This window comes from Lithobates pipiens, unplaced genomic scaffold (genome assembly GCF_037356315.1).
Source record: "Lithobates pipiens isolate NorthernLeopardFrog02 unplaced genomic scaffold, aLitPip1_a1.2 Scaffold_8, whole genome shotgun sequence".
Lineage (NCBI taxonomy): Eukaryota > Metazoa > Chordata > Amphibia > Anura > Ranidae > Lithobates > Lithobates pipiens.
The window spans coordinates 176,986,123-177,002,973 of NW_027507903.1; the positions used below are offsets into that span (position 1 = coordinate 176,986,123).

Here is a 16,851-nt window from a genome sequence, read left to right on the forward strand (position 1 = left end):
GAATCTCACTGAGTGTGGGCTGGGGTGCATCCTCTATCTGATGATTGAGCACACCAGGCATAGGATCAGGAATAGATTCCATAGGTGCACTGTCCTCCTCTCCGTCAGCACGGTCAGGGGCGGCCTGCTCTGTAATGGTGGCTGAGCGCAGTGAAGCCTCTGGGGACGTGTCCTGTGTACCTGCAAGCTTCTGTGTATAGTAAAGCATGTCCCTGGGCTGATCTTTGGCGGGGGGGGGGGGCTTAGAGGACTTACCCCCCTGAGCAGCTTTCTTATCCTGGCCTCGTGTTGTGCTCTGAGGCTGGGACTGCAAGGCGCCATCTTGGCTGTGTGCAGCGGCCGATGCAGCGGCTTCTCCCTGGTTTTTGCGGGTCATGCTCGCCGTGAGTGCAGTGGTAAGGTCCCTGAGGGTCTGGGCAGTGACGTGCAGCAAATCCAACCTGATTCCAGCAGCAGTGTTGGCGGGGAAAGGATCAGTCACAGGATCACCAGCGGGAGCTCCGTAAAACATCGCTGCTTATATGCCCAGTCAGGCCACGCCCCCAGTGAATAAAATGATAAATGCTGCATGCATTCTACAACATAAAATGTTATGAATGATTGAAATGAATTGTGTGATTTACAGTGTTGTGTGGTATATTGTATATAGGGTGTAATGTGAACATGAATTAAGAGTGAGGTGAAGCACAGCATGCTTCACAGTTGGAGGAGGATGGTTTCTGAACTTATTACATTTAATGAGATCATGAACTGAGATGTATGCAAGTTATGTATCAATCATGTATCTGTAAAAAAAAAAAAAATACAGTTTTCTTTTTTTTCACTTTTAGACATTATGCATACAGGACTCTGACCAGTTGGTGGAAATGAAAGAACTGACAGGGTACAAGACAGCACAGATCAAGTTAAATTGTCAGGAAGAGGTAATCTGTTTTTTATGAATCCTTATTTCAATAGCTGGCTTGAAAAAAGCTACTGCAGTGTTTAACTTATCAGAATAACAGTATTGCGATGTTTTAACAAAGTAAAGCTAGTGTGGCCTTAAAAAGGGCAGATACCGCCCTCAGAATGATGGGCATAGAGCTATCAGCCCATATGCCAGCATTTTGTTCCAGTATGTACATGCATGTTGCAGTGCTTGACTACCACTGCCGGTGGGGCTTATGCAGTAATGCCTAACTCTTTTCTTAGAGGGTAAAATCAGGACCTGTTGCACAATCTAAAAAGTAGGATAAAGAATGCTTAGTATCACCCTGCAGGACAACAGAAATGGGCCAAATGTAAATAAAACACAAAAACGTTAGCACCACTTACTTTTATTAGAACAATTTATAGCCAACATCAATTTCCTAGAATTGATATTTTTGACTTCTTAGTCTTGGGGACTACCCATATACACCAATTCTCTGTAGCCTTTACAAAGTGATCTCACTTCCTCTGGATGTGTTGCATAATTTAGGGTACATACATCTTCATCATCTAGCGCCTCTGTTGAACACACATACACACTATAGAACCAGTTTGGTCAGAAACACATAAATCTACTGCTTTGATTTGGTAGGAAAGCAACAGAAACACAGGGAGAATTTACACCGATCAGCCACAATTTTACTAACAGGTTAGGTGAAAAGCATTGGTTGTCTCATTACGATGGCATCTGAAAGTGGGTGGGGGATATATTAGGCGGTAAGTAAAAACTTTGTCCCTGAAGTTGTGTTCAAAGCAGAAAAAATGGGCATCACAGTTTGCTGTGTATGACCTGAGTAGCTGCAGATCGGTTAGGGTGCCCATTCTGACCTGTGTCCACAGCCCAAAGAGCCTACAATGGGAATGAGCTTCAGAACTGAACCACAGAGCAAAAGAAGAGGATGGCCTGGTCTGATGACTCACATTTTTCTGTTATGTAATATGGATGTACATGTGCGTTGCTTACCTGGGGAAGAGATGGCACCAGGATGAGCTATGAGAACATGGTAAGCCAGTGGAGGCAATATATTGCTGAGAAACCTTGGGGCCTGCTATTCATGTGCACGTTACTTGTTATTCGTTATGGAAATTTTATTTGTTGATAGCTGTGGCCTCAGAGATGGCAGTGGCCTTCCAGCAGGATAATGTGTCCTGTCTCACTGCAAAAAATGGTTCACGTATGGTTTGAGGAACACAACAATGAGTTCAGGGTGCTAACTGGCCCTCAAATTCTTCAGATCTCAATCCATCAAGCACAAAGTTTAGACTGGTCGTTGTGCAGACTCCATGCAGGTAATGGGCATTTTATATGAACCGAAACATTGCAAGGCAAGGGGCTATTCCACTCAAGCAGGGGAAACGCCTCACCTTTTCAGTTTTTTTTTATGTTTTTAAAAGTTTGTACTTGCACAGGCCTAGGACCTCCTCCATCCTCATACAGCCCTGCATACCACCTGTTAAACCTGCCGATTGCTATCCCACTCTATTGTGGGATATATAGGAGAGGGTAAACATGGGCCCCATGCCCCAGTAGTAAAGCTGACTAGGCATTAAAAGTTTCAGGTTTAGATGAAAATGACTCGTTTGGTAGATAGGCCATTTTCCCACCATCAGATGCAAACTTTCTCTAGTGCAAAGACTGCAGAACTTTTAGAATACTGTGAATCTATGGAAAAACTAACACTGTAGTTTTAAAGATGGTCTTGATTTTGAAGGTGCAGTCTTAAAATGTTAGTTGCCTGATTGTTATGCCTACTTTCTGTTCTTAATACTTTAAGTTACTGACCAGAAACAAGTAAGCAGATAAGTACTTCTAAATTTCTCTTTCATACATACTTGCTTCAGATCATTAAAGTGGTTGTAAAGCTTTATGCATTCTATACATTAAAGGTAAAAAACCTGTGCTGCACGTGTCCCCTTCACCCCCCTTGTTCTTACCTGAGCCCGAGTCCAGTTCAGCACTGTGCATGAGAGCAGCGGCTCTCCCGGCTCTGTCCCTGCTCACTGCACAGATTGACAGTAGCAGGGGCCATTGGCTCTTACTGCTGTCAATAAAATTCTGTGACAAGGAAGCGGGAGGCAGGGAAGAGTCGCCCTGTCTGTGTCAATGGACACAAAGAAGGTGGCTTGGGAGCAAGCCCGCACGAGTGCTTCCACAAGAAGCAGCTTCCTATGGGGCCTCCTGGCAAAGAGGAGCAACCAGGAGCGCCAGGGCGGGGGGAACCCCAGAAGAGGAGGATGAGGGCTGTTCTTTGCAATACAATTGCACAGAGGAGGTAAGTACATGTTTTTCTTATCGTACATCATGGAACACAGAGCCGTGGTAATTACTATGTGGGATATAGGCCACTTTCAGGCGATGGACACTGGCATGCCCTAAGACAAAAATTCCACTCCCTATATAAGCCCTCCCACTACTGGGAGTACCTCAGTTTTTTTGCCAGTGTCTAAGGTGTTGCTCACGAGTAAAGATGTGCTTTGCTGAGCTCTTCTGGAGCAATCCTTGCTGGGGCTAGCCATGCAGCCGGATCCATTCAAAGTGTTTTTTTGGCCAAATTGAATGGTACTCGGGCCTTGTATCCGAAGAAACAAGGTTTTTCCTGTAAACGCTTCTCTTTTTAGAGAGCTGGACCCTGGTATCCAGTACTTTTGGTATTAAGGCCATAAAGATTCACTGGCGGTGGTGTTATTACAGGTCCAGGATTGTGGGTTTCCCCGAGAATCCCCTGCTCCTGAAGGTTTACCGGAACCCACCGTGAAGGGTGAAGATTGGGTCTGTTGGTTTAACCACAGAAAACCCTGCGACGGGAAAGGTAAGTGGAGTTTTTCTAAGAAATGTTTGAATCATAGGATCAGAGGCCCATGCTCCTGAGGGAAAGCTCCTTTTTAAAAGAGAGGAGGGGGGCCGTAGGCAATGGAGGGGGGTGGGGCTTAGCACAGCATTGGCGTCCTCCAATGTCCAGTGCGGTAAAGTGTGTTTTTTAAAAGCACCATTGATACTGTTGCAAGCTGTGGAGGGACACAAGAGCAAGAGGGGCATGAAAGAGGTTTGGCGACACAGTCATTCCTTTTGACACATTTACTTTTGCATCAGGCTGAGCATTAATAGCAATGGCAGGGCTGGACTCTTGCTCAAACAGTGGATGCGTTCTTTCTGGTAGTACCTCTGCTTTGTGCATCGGTCTATGGTCGGAAGGGGGGTGTAAAAGCACCTCAAAAAAAGGCTCTAGAAAGACTTCTACAGCCACTAGGAAGCCTAAAAACACCTCTAAGAAAATGGCATCCTCCCCTGAGAGTGTTTTGGCTAGTCAGAGTGAGCCATCAAGGACGTCTGGTGTTGCAGCTGCTTTTAGCACTGCAGCCCCTGTATATATTACTGAAGAGGTTTTTTCCTCAACCATTTTAGGATTAGAACAAAAAATGTATGCCTTAATCGCATCCCAGAGTGGGACTAAGCGTAACAGGTCCCTGTCTATTACCCAGGACCCTCAAACTGAGGAACAGGGGGCAAGAGATTACACTTTTCTTTCAGGGGAGAAGGAAGAGGCTGATGACTCCTCCCTCTTCTGAAGAGTCTAATACGCATGGATCAGGTTCACAGGAAAGGTTGTTGGTACAATGTCTCACTGAATTGGTCCGCTCCACATTTTTCCTGCCAGTAGCGGAGTCAGTCGATGAGCCCACTTCTTGTTTGGGTTTGCTAAAGCCTCCTCAAGCTGTTCATGCTTTTCCTATCCATTCATTACTGAAAAAGCTTATGTATTCTGAGTGGGAGCACCCAGATAAACAGTTTTTTCCTCCAAAAAAGTTTTCAACACTTTATCCTATGGAGGAAGAATTTAATAAGAAATGGGGGATTCCAGCAATTGATGCTGCTATATCCTCTGTGAACAAGAGCTTGGCTTGTCCTGTAGACAATGCTCAAATGCTGATGGATCCAACAGATAAGAAGTTGGAATTCTTATTTAAAAACAATATTTCTCTGGCAGGTTCAGTGGTTCAGCCTGCTCTGGCAGCGTTTTTTTCTTGTTAAAAAAACTAATTTAAAGAGGTGCTCAAGATTATTCCTGATAAACAGGCCCAATATTTGGCCGGGATATCAGAGGTATCCGATTTTATTCTCCAAGCCTCATGGCTTATGCTCAGGCTAGTACATATGCGTAGAATTCTGTGGTTGAATAATTGGTCAGCCGAAGCACCATGCAAAAAGCTCTTGGCTAGTTTTCCGTTTTATGGTGAACGGTTGTTTGGAAACGATCTAGATAAATATATCCAAAGAATTTCCAAATTGAAAAAGTTCCTTTTTACCAGTTAAGAAGAAGTTTAAGCTTTTTTCTTTTAAACAAGTTTCTTCTCCAGTGCCAGGAACATCTGCCTCCGGGCCGTCTCGACCGACACAGCTCCTTTCTTAGCCATTGGATTTTTTATGCTTACCTTTAGGAGAATACTAGGCATTACTTGTTATGTAATACTCAGAACTTTTCAGTTCCGCCCAGGCGGTCCCCTGGGCAACAACCCTCCAGCCTGCTATGCAGTCATCAGTTTTATTTTGCCTAGTGAAGGAGAAGGACCTAGGAACCCTGACGGGCCCATCAGTCCATCGTTTTTTTCTGCAGCAACTTGATTTTTGCGCAAGATGATTGATCCTGTGATCTGCTATCAACTGCCAGCTGGGTGACAGGCTGGATACCCTTATCCTTGTAGTCTCCCCAGTCCGAGCTGTTATGCTCCGGGGCACACATATGACTGGGCTACTGAGGTCTGCGTCAGTGTGCCGGGCGAGCAGCCACTCTGTACTGATCAGTGAGTGGGTCTGTAATGGAATGTCTCCCAGCTCTTCAGAACTGGTAAGTACAGCTCTCCCTGCCTTGGTGGGGCTCAGCAGCTAGGCATTCCCTGGGAGGTCGATTCGGGGGTAACTCAACTCCCTCTCTTCTCTCCCTGTCCCCTTCCCCCTCCCTGGGGGGATGCTGCTGAGCGGTGTGTGTGTGTCTGTGCAGGGGCTCTCACTTGGGGGGGTAGCGCTGGCTGGGTCCTGGGTCCTGTTTTTTCATGCCCCTAAAGGTGTCTGACGGCTGTGCTTGTGTCCTGTGCATCGCTGTGCTCACCGCCATTGTTTCTCCCTCTCCCTCATGGTTCTTGCATTCGGCGGCCATTTTAGGTGTGGGCAAGGGAAAGCATGCTTCTCTGGGCTTCAGCAGCCATTTTCCCTGTGGTTGTCCCTATACAGGACACCAGTGGCCATTTTCTGGAAGCCTGAACAAGTTTATTCGTGTTCTCTAGCGGCAGCATGTGCTCCTGTGCTCTGTCAGCCATTTTTCCTGTGTTTTATGTCCTTATACTGGACGCTAGGCGGCCATTTTCTTTAAGCCTGAGCACACTACAGAGCGGTTTCAGCGCCATTTGCAGCTGCTTCCACCGACACCGAGCTGTTTCCTCTGCACCTGGAAACCAACAGAGACTACAGGCACTACCTGCTGGATAGCGCAGAACACCTCAGGGTGTTGAGTCCTGTAGGAAAGAGCCCTCATCCAGCAGCAGTAAGGAGGGTGGGACTGTCACTGTTCTAAGTCCCTTTCAGGTAGCAGACAGGGTATGGTCAGCATGGCTTCAGAAACTGGTGTTTCTTCCCCCGAAATCCAGGCAATTGCAACTGGGTCGCCTGCGCACTGTGTGGTGCTCATGGACACCTTGTCGGCGGTCCTCAATTCATTCATTGCCAAGATGGAGGCGGTGCATGGGCGCAAAGGTGCTAAAAAGTGCCCCCCGTCCTCTGGGGAGAGCTCTGATGCAGACTCTGGCCCTGCTGAGGCTGGTGACCCCTGTTCTGTCTTGTCAGATGATGCTGACCAGGACCGTTCGGACAGTGAGGAGGAGTCCCCATCCGGGTCCATGCGCGACAGAGCGCTTGTTGGAGCACTTATCACAGCTGTGCGTGATACTCTGAAGATCCAGGAGCCAGCAGATTCCTCTACTGAGGTAGCGTTCCCTTTTGGGTCCCGTAAGCCAGCCCGTTCACCTAAGGTCTTCCCGTATCTGACTTATTTTGACAAGTTAATTTAGAAGGAATGGGGTCGCCCGCAACGGACCTTTTCGGTCCCAAGATACATGGCGGTGCGCTACCCGTTTGAGGAGAGCCTTCTCAAAATGTGGTCGGCTCCTCCGGTCGTGGACCCCCCAGTATCCAGGTTCAATAAAGTAACCACGATCCCAGTAGAGGGGACTCCTGCATTTAAGGATCCCACAGACAGAGGGATTCTCAACCTAGAGAAATCTTCCTTAAAACCATCAAGGAGATTGCAGTACTTGGGCCTGATCATAGATACAGCTCAGAAGAGGGTGTTCTTACCCCAGGCAAAGATCAGTTCCATAAGGGAACTGATTCAAGTGGTCAAAGCAAAGAAGAATATTTCTATTCGACTTTGCATGAGATTGTTGGGAAAGATGGTAGCTTCATTCGAGGCCGTTCCTTATGTGCAGTTTCATTCGAGACTGCTGCAAAACAGTATCCTGTCAACTTGGAACAAAAAGATCCAAGCTCTAGACTTCCCGATGTGTTTATCCCCAATGTGTGTCAAAGCCTCAGTTGGTGGTTGATATCCAATAATCTTCAGAAAGCAAAGTCCTTCCTACCAGTTACCTGGACGGTGGTGACAATAGATGCCAGCCTTCCGGGCTGGGGAGCAGTTCTGGAAGAAGCATCTGTCCAAGGAAAATGGTCCAAAACCGAAATGACCTTGCCCATTAATATTCTAAAGATTCAGGCAGCACGCCTGTTCCTGAAGGCCTGGACGCTTAGATTATGGAATTGTCCGGTCAGGGTCCAATCCAACAATGCCACAACAGTGGCTTATATCAATCTCCAAGGGGGCACGAGGAGTCGTGCGGCTCAGAGAGAGGTGAATCATATCCTATCCTGGGCAGAAGACAACATTCCTCGCTTATCGGCAGTTTTCATTCCGGGAATAGGGAATTGGCAGGCGGACTACTTGAGTTGCCAACAGTTGTTCCCGGGAGAATGGTCTCTTTACCCCGACATCTTTTTGCGAATATGTCAAAGATGGGGAAATCCTGGATGTGGATCTGTTTGCATCCAGGATCAACAGAAAGATAGACAACTTTGTGTCGAGGACAAAGGATCAGCTGGCATGCAGGAAACAGATGCTATATATATACAATAACACTGCGCAGTAGTGGAAGAAATAAAAAAAAAAAAAAAAAAAGGCTGCCAACACGCTAAAACTGGGATCTTTTTAGCTATAAAAATGTCAAAGTGTAAAGTGTAAGCGCTAAGCAATGAAAATGACTCAAAATAGTGAAACTTAAAAGTGAATACCAAAAAAAAAAAAAAAAAAACTAATATAGTGTATACATATAACTATAACTTATTAGTGAAACATGACCCAAATCTGAGGATAACAAAGTAATAAATATATAGGCAATAAAGTCCATATATTGATAAAGATAGACGTGCAGATGTGAATCCCAGCGAACTTCGGTGACAACAAGAGTCCCGCTTTACTGTGACCATAAACAATTCCACCGCAGTGTAGCTCTCACCACCTTAAGAAGCGCAGGCTTACCAGATGGAAATGACCCGAGTAGAATTATATCTAAGGGGTCAACAATAGCTTATGATTCCAACTACTGCGGCACTGGATTCAGCATTCCATCCTTAAATGGGTCCCAAGGCAAATAGTTCATTCAATGTAGGGGACTGGAATATATTCTTCTGGCAGGTGGCTGATGTGGTCCATTGTTAGCCAGGAAAGCCATGTATTTAGGCAGCTCATGCAGTCACAGTTTTAGAAGAGGCAGTCGCATAAACCATCCACACAGCTTGCAGCTCTACAATTGGAGGTGAATTATGGAGACATTTGCGGGTCCCACCCAGGGGTCCTCTTGGAATCCAAGCTCTGTGTTCAGGTGAGGCTCAGCTCCCATTTTTTTTTGGTATTCACTTTTAAGTTTCACTATTTTGAGTCATTTTCATTGCTTAGCGCTTACACTTTACACTTTGACATGCAGGAAACAGATGCCTTAGTTTTTTCGTGGGATCAGTTTTCACTGATCTATGCGTTATCTCCTGTTCTGCTGCTTCCGCACATTCTTCGCAGGATCAAGCGGGAAGGGAAGCAGGTGATTCTTGTGGCCCTGGCATGGCGCAGGAGATCTTGGTATGCAGAGATCATAAAGATGGTGGTAGGGGACCCGTGGACACTACCACCGCGGCCCGACCTTCTCTCGCAAGGTCCAGTATTCCATCCTACTTTACAAGCGCTAAATTTAACGGTTTGGCTATTGAGACCCGCATTCTGAAAGACCGTGGGCTGTCAGGTTCTGTAGTTTCCACTTTGATTAATGCTAGGAAGCTGGCCTCCAGAGTCATATATTATAGAGTCTGGAAGGCATATGTCTCCTGGTGTGAATCCATTTCAGCGACCACTTGCATCACACTCTCTGGTTCGTAGGCTTTATTCAGGGGGTAACGCAGATTAATGCTCTGGTTAGGTCTCCCCTGAACCCTTGGGACTTGAATTTAGTCCTGTCGGCATTACAGAAACAGACTTTTGAGCTGATACAATGTATTCCCTTGGTCCTTTTGACAAGGAAATTTGTTTTTCTGGTTGCCATTTCTTCTGCAAGAAGAGTATCAGAGTTGGCTGCTCTTTCTTGTAAAGAGCCATATTTGATTATTCATAAGGATAAGGTTGTATTGCGTCCTTATCCTAATTTCCTTCAGAAAGTAGTGTCAGGTTTTTCATTTAAACCAGGATATTGTTCTGCCTTCATTTGTTCCAGAACCTCGTTCTGCAGAAGAAAGGTCACTACATTCTCTTGATGTGGTGAGAGTAGTCAAGGTCTATTTGAAGGTGACTGCTCAGATTCATAAAAAAGATGTTTTGTTTGTGTTGCCAGAAGTTCCTAAGAGGGGCAGGTAGCATTGAAGTCTACTATTTCTAAATAAATTTGTCAAGTGATTGCTCAAGCTTATGGTTTAAAGAGGAAAATTCCACCTTTTCATATTAAAGCTCACTCCACCAGGGCTGTTAGTGCTTCCTGGGCAGTGCATCGCCAAACCCCCATGGCTCAAATCTGCAAGGCCGCAACTTGGTCTTCAGTCCATACATTTACCAGAGTCTATCAAAAAGGCTGCAGTATAAGTCCTCTAGTCTCTTAGTGCCCTACTTTTGTTGTGTCTCCCTCTCTTCAGTTGGCATTGCTAAGGGACATCACAAATAGTAACTACTATGGCTCTGTGTCCCGTGATGTACGATAAGACAATAGGATTTTTAAAACGGCTTACCTGTAAAATTCTTTTTTTTTTTAAGTACATCACGGGACACAGGGGTCCCTCCCTTATTTTGGTATACACGTGTATAGCTTTGCTACAAAACTGAGGTACTCCCAGTATTGGGAGGGGTTATATAAGGAGTGGACTTTTTGTCTTAGGGTGTGCCAGTGTCCATCACCTGAAGATGGCCTATAACCCACATAGTAACTACTATGGCTCTGTGTCCCATGATGTACTTCAAAGAAAAGGATTTTTAGAGGTAAGCTGTTTTAAAAGTATTTTTGTTTTAAAGGGAAACAAAAGTAACCTTTTATGTTACTTTAACTCAGGAAGTATTAAAGCCAGTGGGTCAACAAAACAGCTAGGCAACTAGCATTGTCAGGAGTTGAGCTGTGGTAGACCTTATATTCCTCTTATTGGCAGGTTGACTTTAAATGTATGTATAAAATGGGATGTACATTTCATATATATATATATATATATATATATATCTTCTCTCTATTATTATGCAAGAGATATTAACAAGTATACACTGTATATCACATTTCTATATTGAAATTCCTTGTTACATCAGTTCATTTATTCTCCCCATATCCCCAATCCCTCCCAAAAAAATAAATAAATAAAATGCAATCCACCCCCCCCCCTCCTCTTCCACCCCCAATCCCCCCAAGCCTCCATTATGGACATATATCCACAGGATTTTCTGAACTCCATCCATTTTCCACATATATTATGTGATACCTCTAGTGAGTCCTCTACTGTGTGCATTGTTTCCTCTATGGATCTCACCCATTCTACCCTTGCTACCCATTCTTCATCTTCGGGGCTTCTTGGGTTCTCCATAGACCTGGAATCAAGCTTTTAGCTGTGTTTAGGAGATACGGGACTAAGATGTTCTTATATTGGGAAACAGTTTTTCTCGTGGAATAGACATTTCCAGGGACTCCTCTGAATCCGTTTGCCCGTTATTTGATAAACTGCTCCTATGATTCCCTCCCAATAAGGTTGTATCTTTATGCATTCCCACCACAGATGTGCAAAGGCCTCCGGGGTGTCACAGCCTCTCCAGCAAGTTGGAGGGCCATCAGCTCCGAGCCTATACACTCACTGAGGGGTCACGTACCATCTTGCCAATAGTTTATAGCACATTTCCACTATCCTAGTGTCACGTGAGGAAAAACAAGCTATTCTTAAGATTTTTTTCCTGGGTTCATCTCTAAGGGGGCCTATTTCCTTTTTCCATTTCCCCAAATAGGGTGGGTTCTACTTCCTTACTCAGAATTTCATATATTTTAGATAAACTTTGATTTCAATTTAAAGGGGAGCAGATTCATTTCTCTATTAACCTCATGTGTCCTTTTCCCTGCAGTGATTGTGGTAGTGTTTTGTACAATTTATGACCTACACTTAACTAATGTTATAAAAATCTTGCACACCGTATTTGTGTACCATGCTTTTAAAATGTAATTTTTTTTTAAAGTCTGCGTAAAAAGCCTTTACTTTGAGTTGGATAGAAATTTGGAAGAATAGAGCCTCTTTGGTCTTTGTTGCTCTCTGCGTCTCCACTGGGGAGATTCACCCTCTGTATTTGTCCTGTGGTGACCACTTTCTGGTACTAAAAGTGATGGGAATTCCAAAATGTTTGAGTTGTCACAAAAGGAAAAAGGTGATAGAAAATTTGCCAAAGAGTTAACATGCTCTGTCGACAATTGAAGAGTGAAAATTCCCTCACTGTGGAGAGATCTCCTGTAACAGGGGTCAGAAACAAAAGTTTGGGTTTCTAATACACTTGAAAGGCTTGTTCGGAAGAGCAGCATGGTAGCACAAAGCACCCAAACAGCAAACACTGATCAGAAAATATTAAAAAGTCATCGGGCTGGTTTCTTTGCCCTACTGCAATATTTACTTCAGTATTGTTCATCGCACTGCCTGAAGACCTTTTTTATATTGCATGATTAATTATTATATTTGATTATTTCTTACAAAACAGAAACTCGAAGACTCCAGTGGTGGCAATCTCTCCAATTTATATCCCAACAACAGAAGCTAAAAGAATATTTTGCAACCTAAGAAGATTTTGCAATCTAAGAATAAGGACCAGTATGCAGCAATCAGTTATATATCAATGAAAATGCATTGTGGGTTATGGAAATTAATGCTACTGTTATAGAAGCTGGAATACATCAATTTAAAAGTCATGTGCAAAAAACTCTTATGAAACCACAGTGAAAATAAATTTTGCTGGTCATACATCTCAGGAAATATATACAGTATGAAAAATCTACAGGCAACATACCACAAACCTCAGGTTTTTTGCAGAATTCTCCTGGCTACTGAATCGGGCTTAGTTAGTTCCAGCTTAAAATTAGCTGGACTTGGACTAAGAAGCAGCCTTGGCATGCACCATTTTTTATTTGTGGTCTTGACCAAAGTGTGCTAAGCCTAGTAAAGCAATAATGTTTATGTATCGACCTCGCTGCTGACAGTACAGAGGACCAAGAATAGCTAGCCTGTGGAAACGTGTTAGGTTATTGAAACATTTTTGACTGTGCAGTGTAGAACAAGCTCACCATAAATGGAAAATATAAAATTAGATATGTTTTGGATTCAGAATTGTGATACATAGATATAAACGAAACAAAATAGAACTACAATGTTGGAGGTGGAGTTACAATCTGAACAGAAATAATGCAACATGGGCATCTAGTTTTTCACCTGGGAAAGTTACCCATAGACGTTAGATGTATGCCCTGACCAACCATTCTGTAGGGAGTACAATCTATCAAAAAGCTGTAATGCTGTTATTGTCTTCTCCTCGCCACTCACCCTCCATTCTCTGTAGAGATACACTATAAGCCTGACCAAGGTGAGCTTGCATGTCTGTTCCTACCTCTTTTCCTTTTTCTTGAATGTGTTAGATCATTTCTGCATGTCTGACTACTTTCTTAAGTCTAACTGACACAATGTACCTCACTTTTGCAGATTATGCCAAAAATTATATTTTTATTGGCTTATTTTAAACTAGCAATGCACATAAACAAATACATGCTGCATTTTATAATTCACATTGATTAAATGGGGTCCTTCCACAAAAACACATTGTAAACATTAATGGATGTTAAAGTAAACCTGTCAGTGTCTTATTTATTCTAATAGGCTGCAGTACTATAATTCAGGAATCTAATTTAGATATCTTCTTGGAGTGTCTCAAGTACTCCAAATCATGGTCCACACTAAAATGGAAATCCTAACTTTTTTAAGAACTGAATGACCTTGTCCAATTTTCCACAGCTTCCTGTTGGGCAGCAAGGCCATACATCATGGCGATGGAACAGTAAAAATGTGCAGGGAATTGGGATTGGGGGCAGTGTCCAAAAATACCAGGAAGTGTGGGCAATTGCATATTGGCTTTAAAGCTTTGTGCAGGCACCACAGACTATTTAGTATTAATGCAAAGACACAGTACATCTTACATGTATTCTATATTCTTGTTGACACTTGTAGAGGTATGTAGATATGTTCCAAACAAAGAGTACTTTTGTATGTATATTTATATATCCATATATAGAGATATCTATCTCTCTCTCTCTCTCTCTGTATATGTGTATATATATATATATATATATATATATATATATATATATATATATATATATATATATATACTGTATTTGTGTGTGTGTGTGTGTGTGTGTGTGTGTGTGTGTGTGTATATATATATATATATATATATATATATATATATATACACATACAGTATCTCACAAAAGTGAGTTGAGTACACCTCTCACATTTTTGTAAATATTTTATTAAATCTTTTCATGTGACAACACTAAAGAAATTACACTTTGCTACAATGTAAAGTAGTGAGTGTGCAGCTAGTATTACGATGAAAATGTGTTGTCCCCTCAAAATAACTCAACACACAGCCACAAATGTCTAAACCACTGGCAACAAAAGGGAGTACCCCCTTAAGTAAAAATGTCCACGTTGGGCCCAAAGTTTCAATATTTTGTGTGGCCACCATTATTTTCCAGCACTGCCTTAACCCTCTTGGGCATGGAGTTCACCAGAGCTTCACAGGTTGCCACTGGTATCCTCTTCCACTCCTCCATGATGACATCATGGAGCTGGTGGATGTTAGAGACCTTGCGCTTCTCCACCTTTAGTTTAAAGATGTTCCACAGATGCTCAATAGGGTTTAGGTCTGGAGACATGCTTGGCCAGTCTATCACCTTTATCCTCAGCTTCTTGAGCAAAGCAGTGGTCATCTTGGAAGTGTATTTGGGTTCATTATCATGTTGCCTTGCGGCCCAGTCTCTGAAGGGAGTGGATCGTGCTCTGCTTCAGTATGCCACAGTACATGTTGGCATTCATGGTTCCCTCAATGAACTGTAGCTCTCCAGTGCCAGCAGCACTCATGCAGCCCCAGACCATGACACTCCCACCACCATGCTTGACTGTAGGCAAGACACACTTGTCTTTTAACTCCTCACCAGGTTGCCGCCACACGCGCTTGACACCATCTGAGCCAAATAAATTTATCTTGGTCTCATCAGACCACAGAACATGGTTCCAGTAATCTATGTCCTTAGTCTGCTTGCCTTCAGCAAACTGTTTGCGGGCTTTCTTGTGCATCATCTTTACAAGAGGCTTCCTTCTGGGACAACGGCCGTGCAGACAAATTTGATGCAGTGTGTGGCGTATGGTCTGAGCACTGACAGGCTGACCCCCCACCCCTTCAACCTCTGCAGCAATGCTGGCAGCACTTATACGTTTATTTCCCAAAGACAACCTCTGGATATGACGCTGAGAATGTTCACACAACTTCTTTGGTTGACTATGGTGAGGTCTGTTCTGAGTGGAACATGGCCTGTTAAACCGCTATATGATCTTGGCCACAATGCTGCAGCTCAGTTTCAGGGTCTTGGCAATCTTCTTATAGTCTAGGCCATCTTTATGTAGAGCAACAATTCTTTTTTTCAGATCCTCAGAGAGTTCTTGATCTTCCATTGACCAAAATGAGAGAGTGAGAGTGATAACACCAAATGTAACACACCTGCTCCCCATTCACACCTGAGGCCTTGTAACACTAACAATTCACATGCCACGGGGGAGGGAAATTGGCTAATTGGGCCAATTTGGACATTTTCACTTAGGGGTGTAGTCACTTTTGTTACCAGCGGTTTAGACATTCATGACTGTGTGTTGAGTTCTTTTGAGGGGACAGCAAATTTATACTGTTATACAAGCAGTATACTACTTTACATTGTAGCAGTGTCATTTCTGCATTGTAGTCACATGAAAATATATAATTATTTATAAAAATGTGAGGGGTGTACTACTCACTTTTGTGAGATACTCATACATATATATATATATATATATATATATATATATATATATATATATATATATATATATATATATATATATATATATATATATATAGAGAGAGAGAGATGCACAGTATCTCTATATAGATATATTTAGATTTGCATATTTAGTTGAGATCAGGTTCAAAAGCAGAAAACCAGGGATGCACTTAACTTTTGCATCAAACCCACCACAACCTAAAACGTAACGTTTATTATATGTATATAAAAGTAAAAATAATAATAATTATTATATATATATACTGAAGTGAAAAAGACAAGTGTATGACCTTAGGCTGGATTCACATCTATGCATTTTTGCATTCTGCAGATTTGCATTACAGAACGTGTTCCATAGGAAACCATGTTAAATAGACTGTAATGCAAATATACAAAATGCAAAAAGCAATAAAAATGCATAGGTGTGAATCAAGCCTTACTCATAGGGATGTGCAGGTACCACACAGCTACCGTCAGTTACGGTGGAGGCTTTTTAATGGTGGGTTCAGCGCATTCCCCGTTTTTTTTCTTTCTTCTATATAACTTCCCACAGAGGGCCAGCCAAGAGAAGTAAAGCAATATAACAGGCCACTATATATTAGGTTATGAGATTGGGGTCATCATTAGATGGGATGCAGTGAATTCATCCACTACTGAGTCCAGCAACTTGAGTGGTCCAAAGTTAGATACATCCCTGTTACAGCTAGTAAATTGTAAAACACTAGATTGTACCTTAGTCTTACAACTTTACTTGTCATAATTTTTTTCTCTGTGTTATGGTGTGTGCTGGCAATTCACTATAATGTACCTGGGATCAACCATTAGAACTCAAAATGAATACTGTGTTATGGAAATATATTACCCTAGCTCCCTTTTGGTAAATTATATTGTGTGTCAATGGAAACTGGAGATAATGTTATATCTGTATGTTTAGGCGTATTGTATAATTTTAATATGTTGTATAATCTGCAGTGTTTTGCACAGCCAGCGCCCATTATGCCTAATATTAAGCGCTGAGAAAGGAATAAATTATATAATCTAGCTATATAGTATACACGTGCAATTGGTTTTAGAGGATTATACAGTGCCTTGCAAAAGTATTGACCCCCCCTTGGCTTTTTACCTATTTTGTTACATTACAGCCTTTAGTTCAATGTTTTTTTGATCTGAATTATATGTGATGGGTCAGAACACAATAGTCTAAATTGGTGA

General features: G+C 42.8%; 1 protein-coding gene across 3 annotated transcripts in view; it reads left to right on the forward strand.

Annotated features, from left to right (window-relative positions):
• Nucleotides 1–12,514, forward strand: part of LOC143962932 (pendrin-like) — a 178,816-nt gene extending 166,302 nt beyond the window's left edge. For all 3 annotated transcript variants that reach the window (XM_077472433.1, XM_077472431.1, XM_077472432.1), the window contains exons 20-21: nucleotides 831–923; nucleotides 12,255–12,514. In XM_077472433.1, coding sequence (XP_077328559.1) covers nucleotides 831–923; nucleotides 12,255–12,314 — 153 coding nt within the window. In that variant the 3' untranslated portion in view covers nucleotides 12,315–12,514. The remainder of the gene's footprint in view (nucleotides 1–830; nucleotides 924–12,254) is intronic.
• The last annotated feature ends 4,337 nt before the right edge of the window (nucleotides 12,515–16,851 follow it).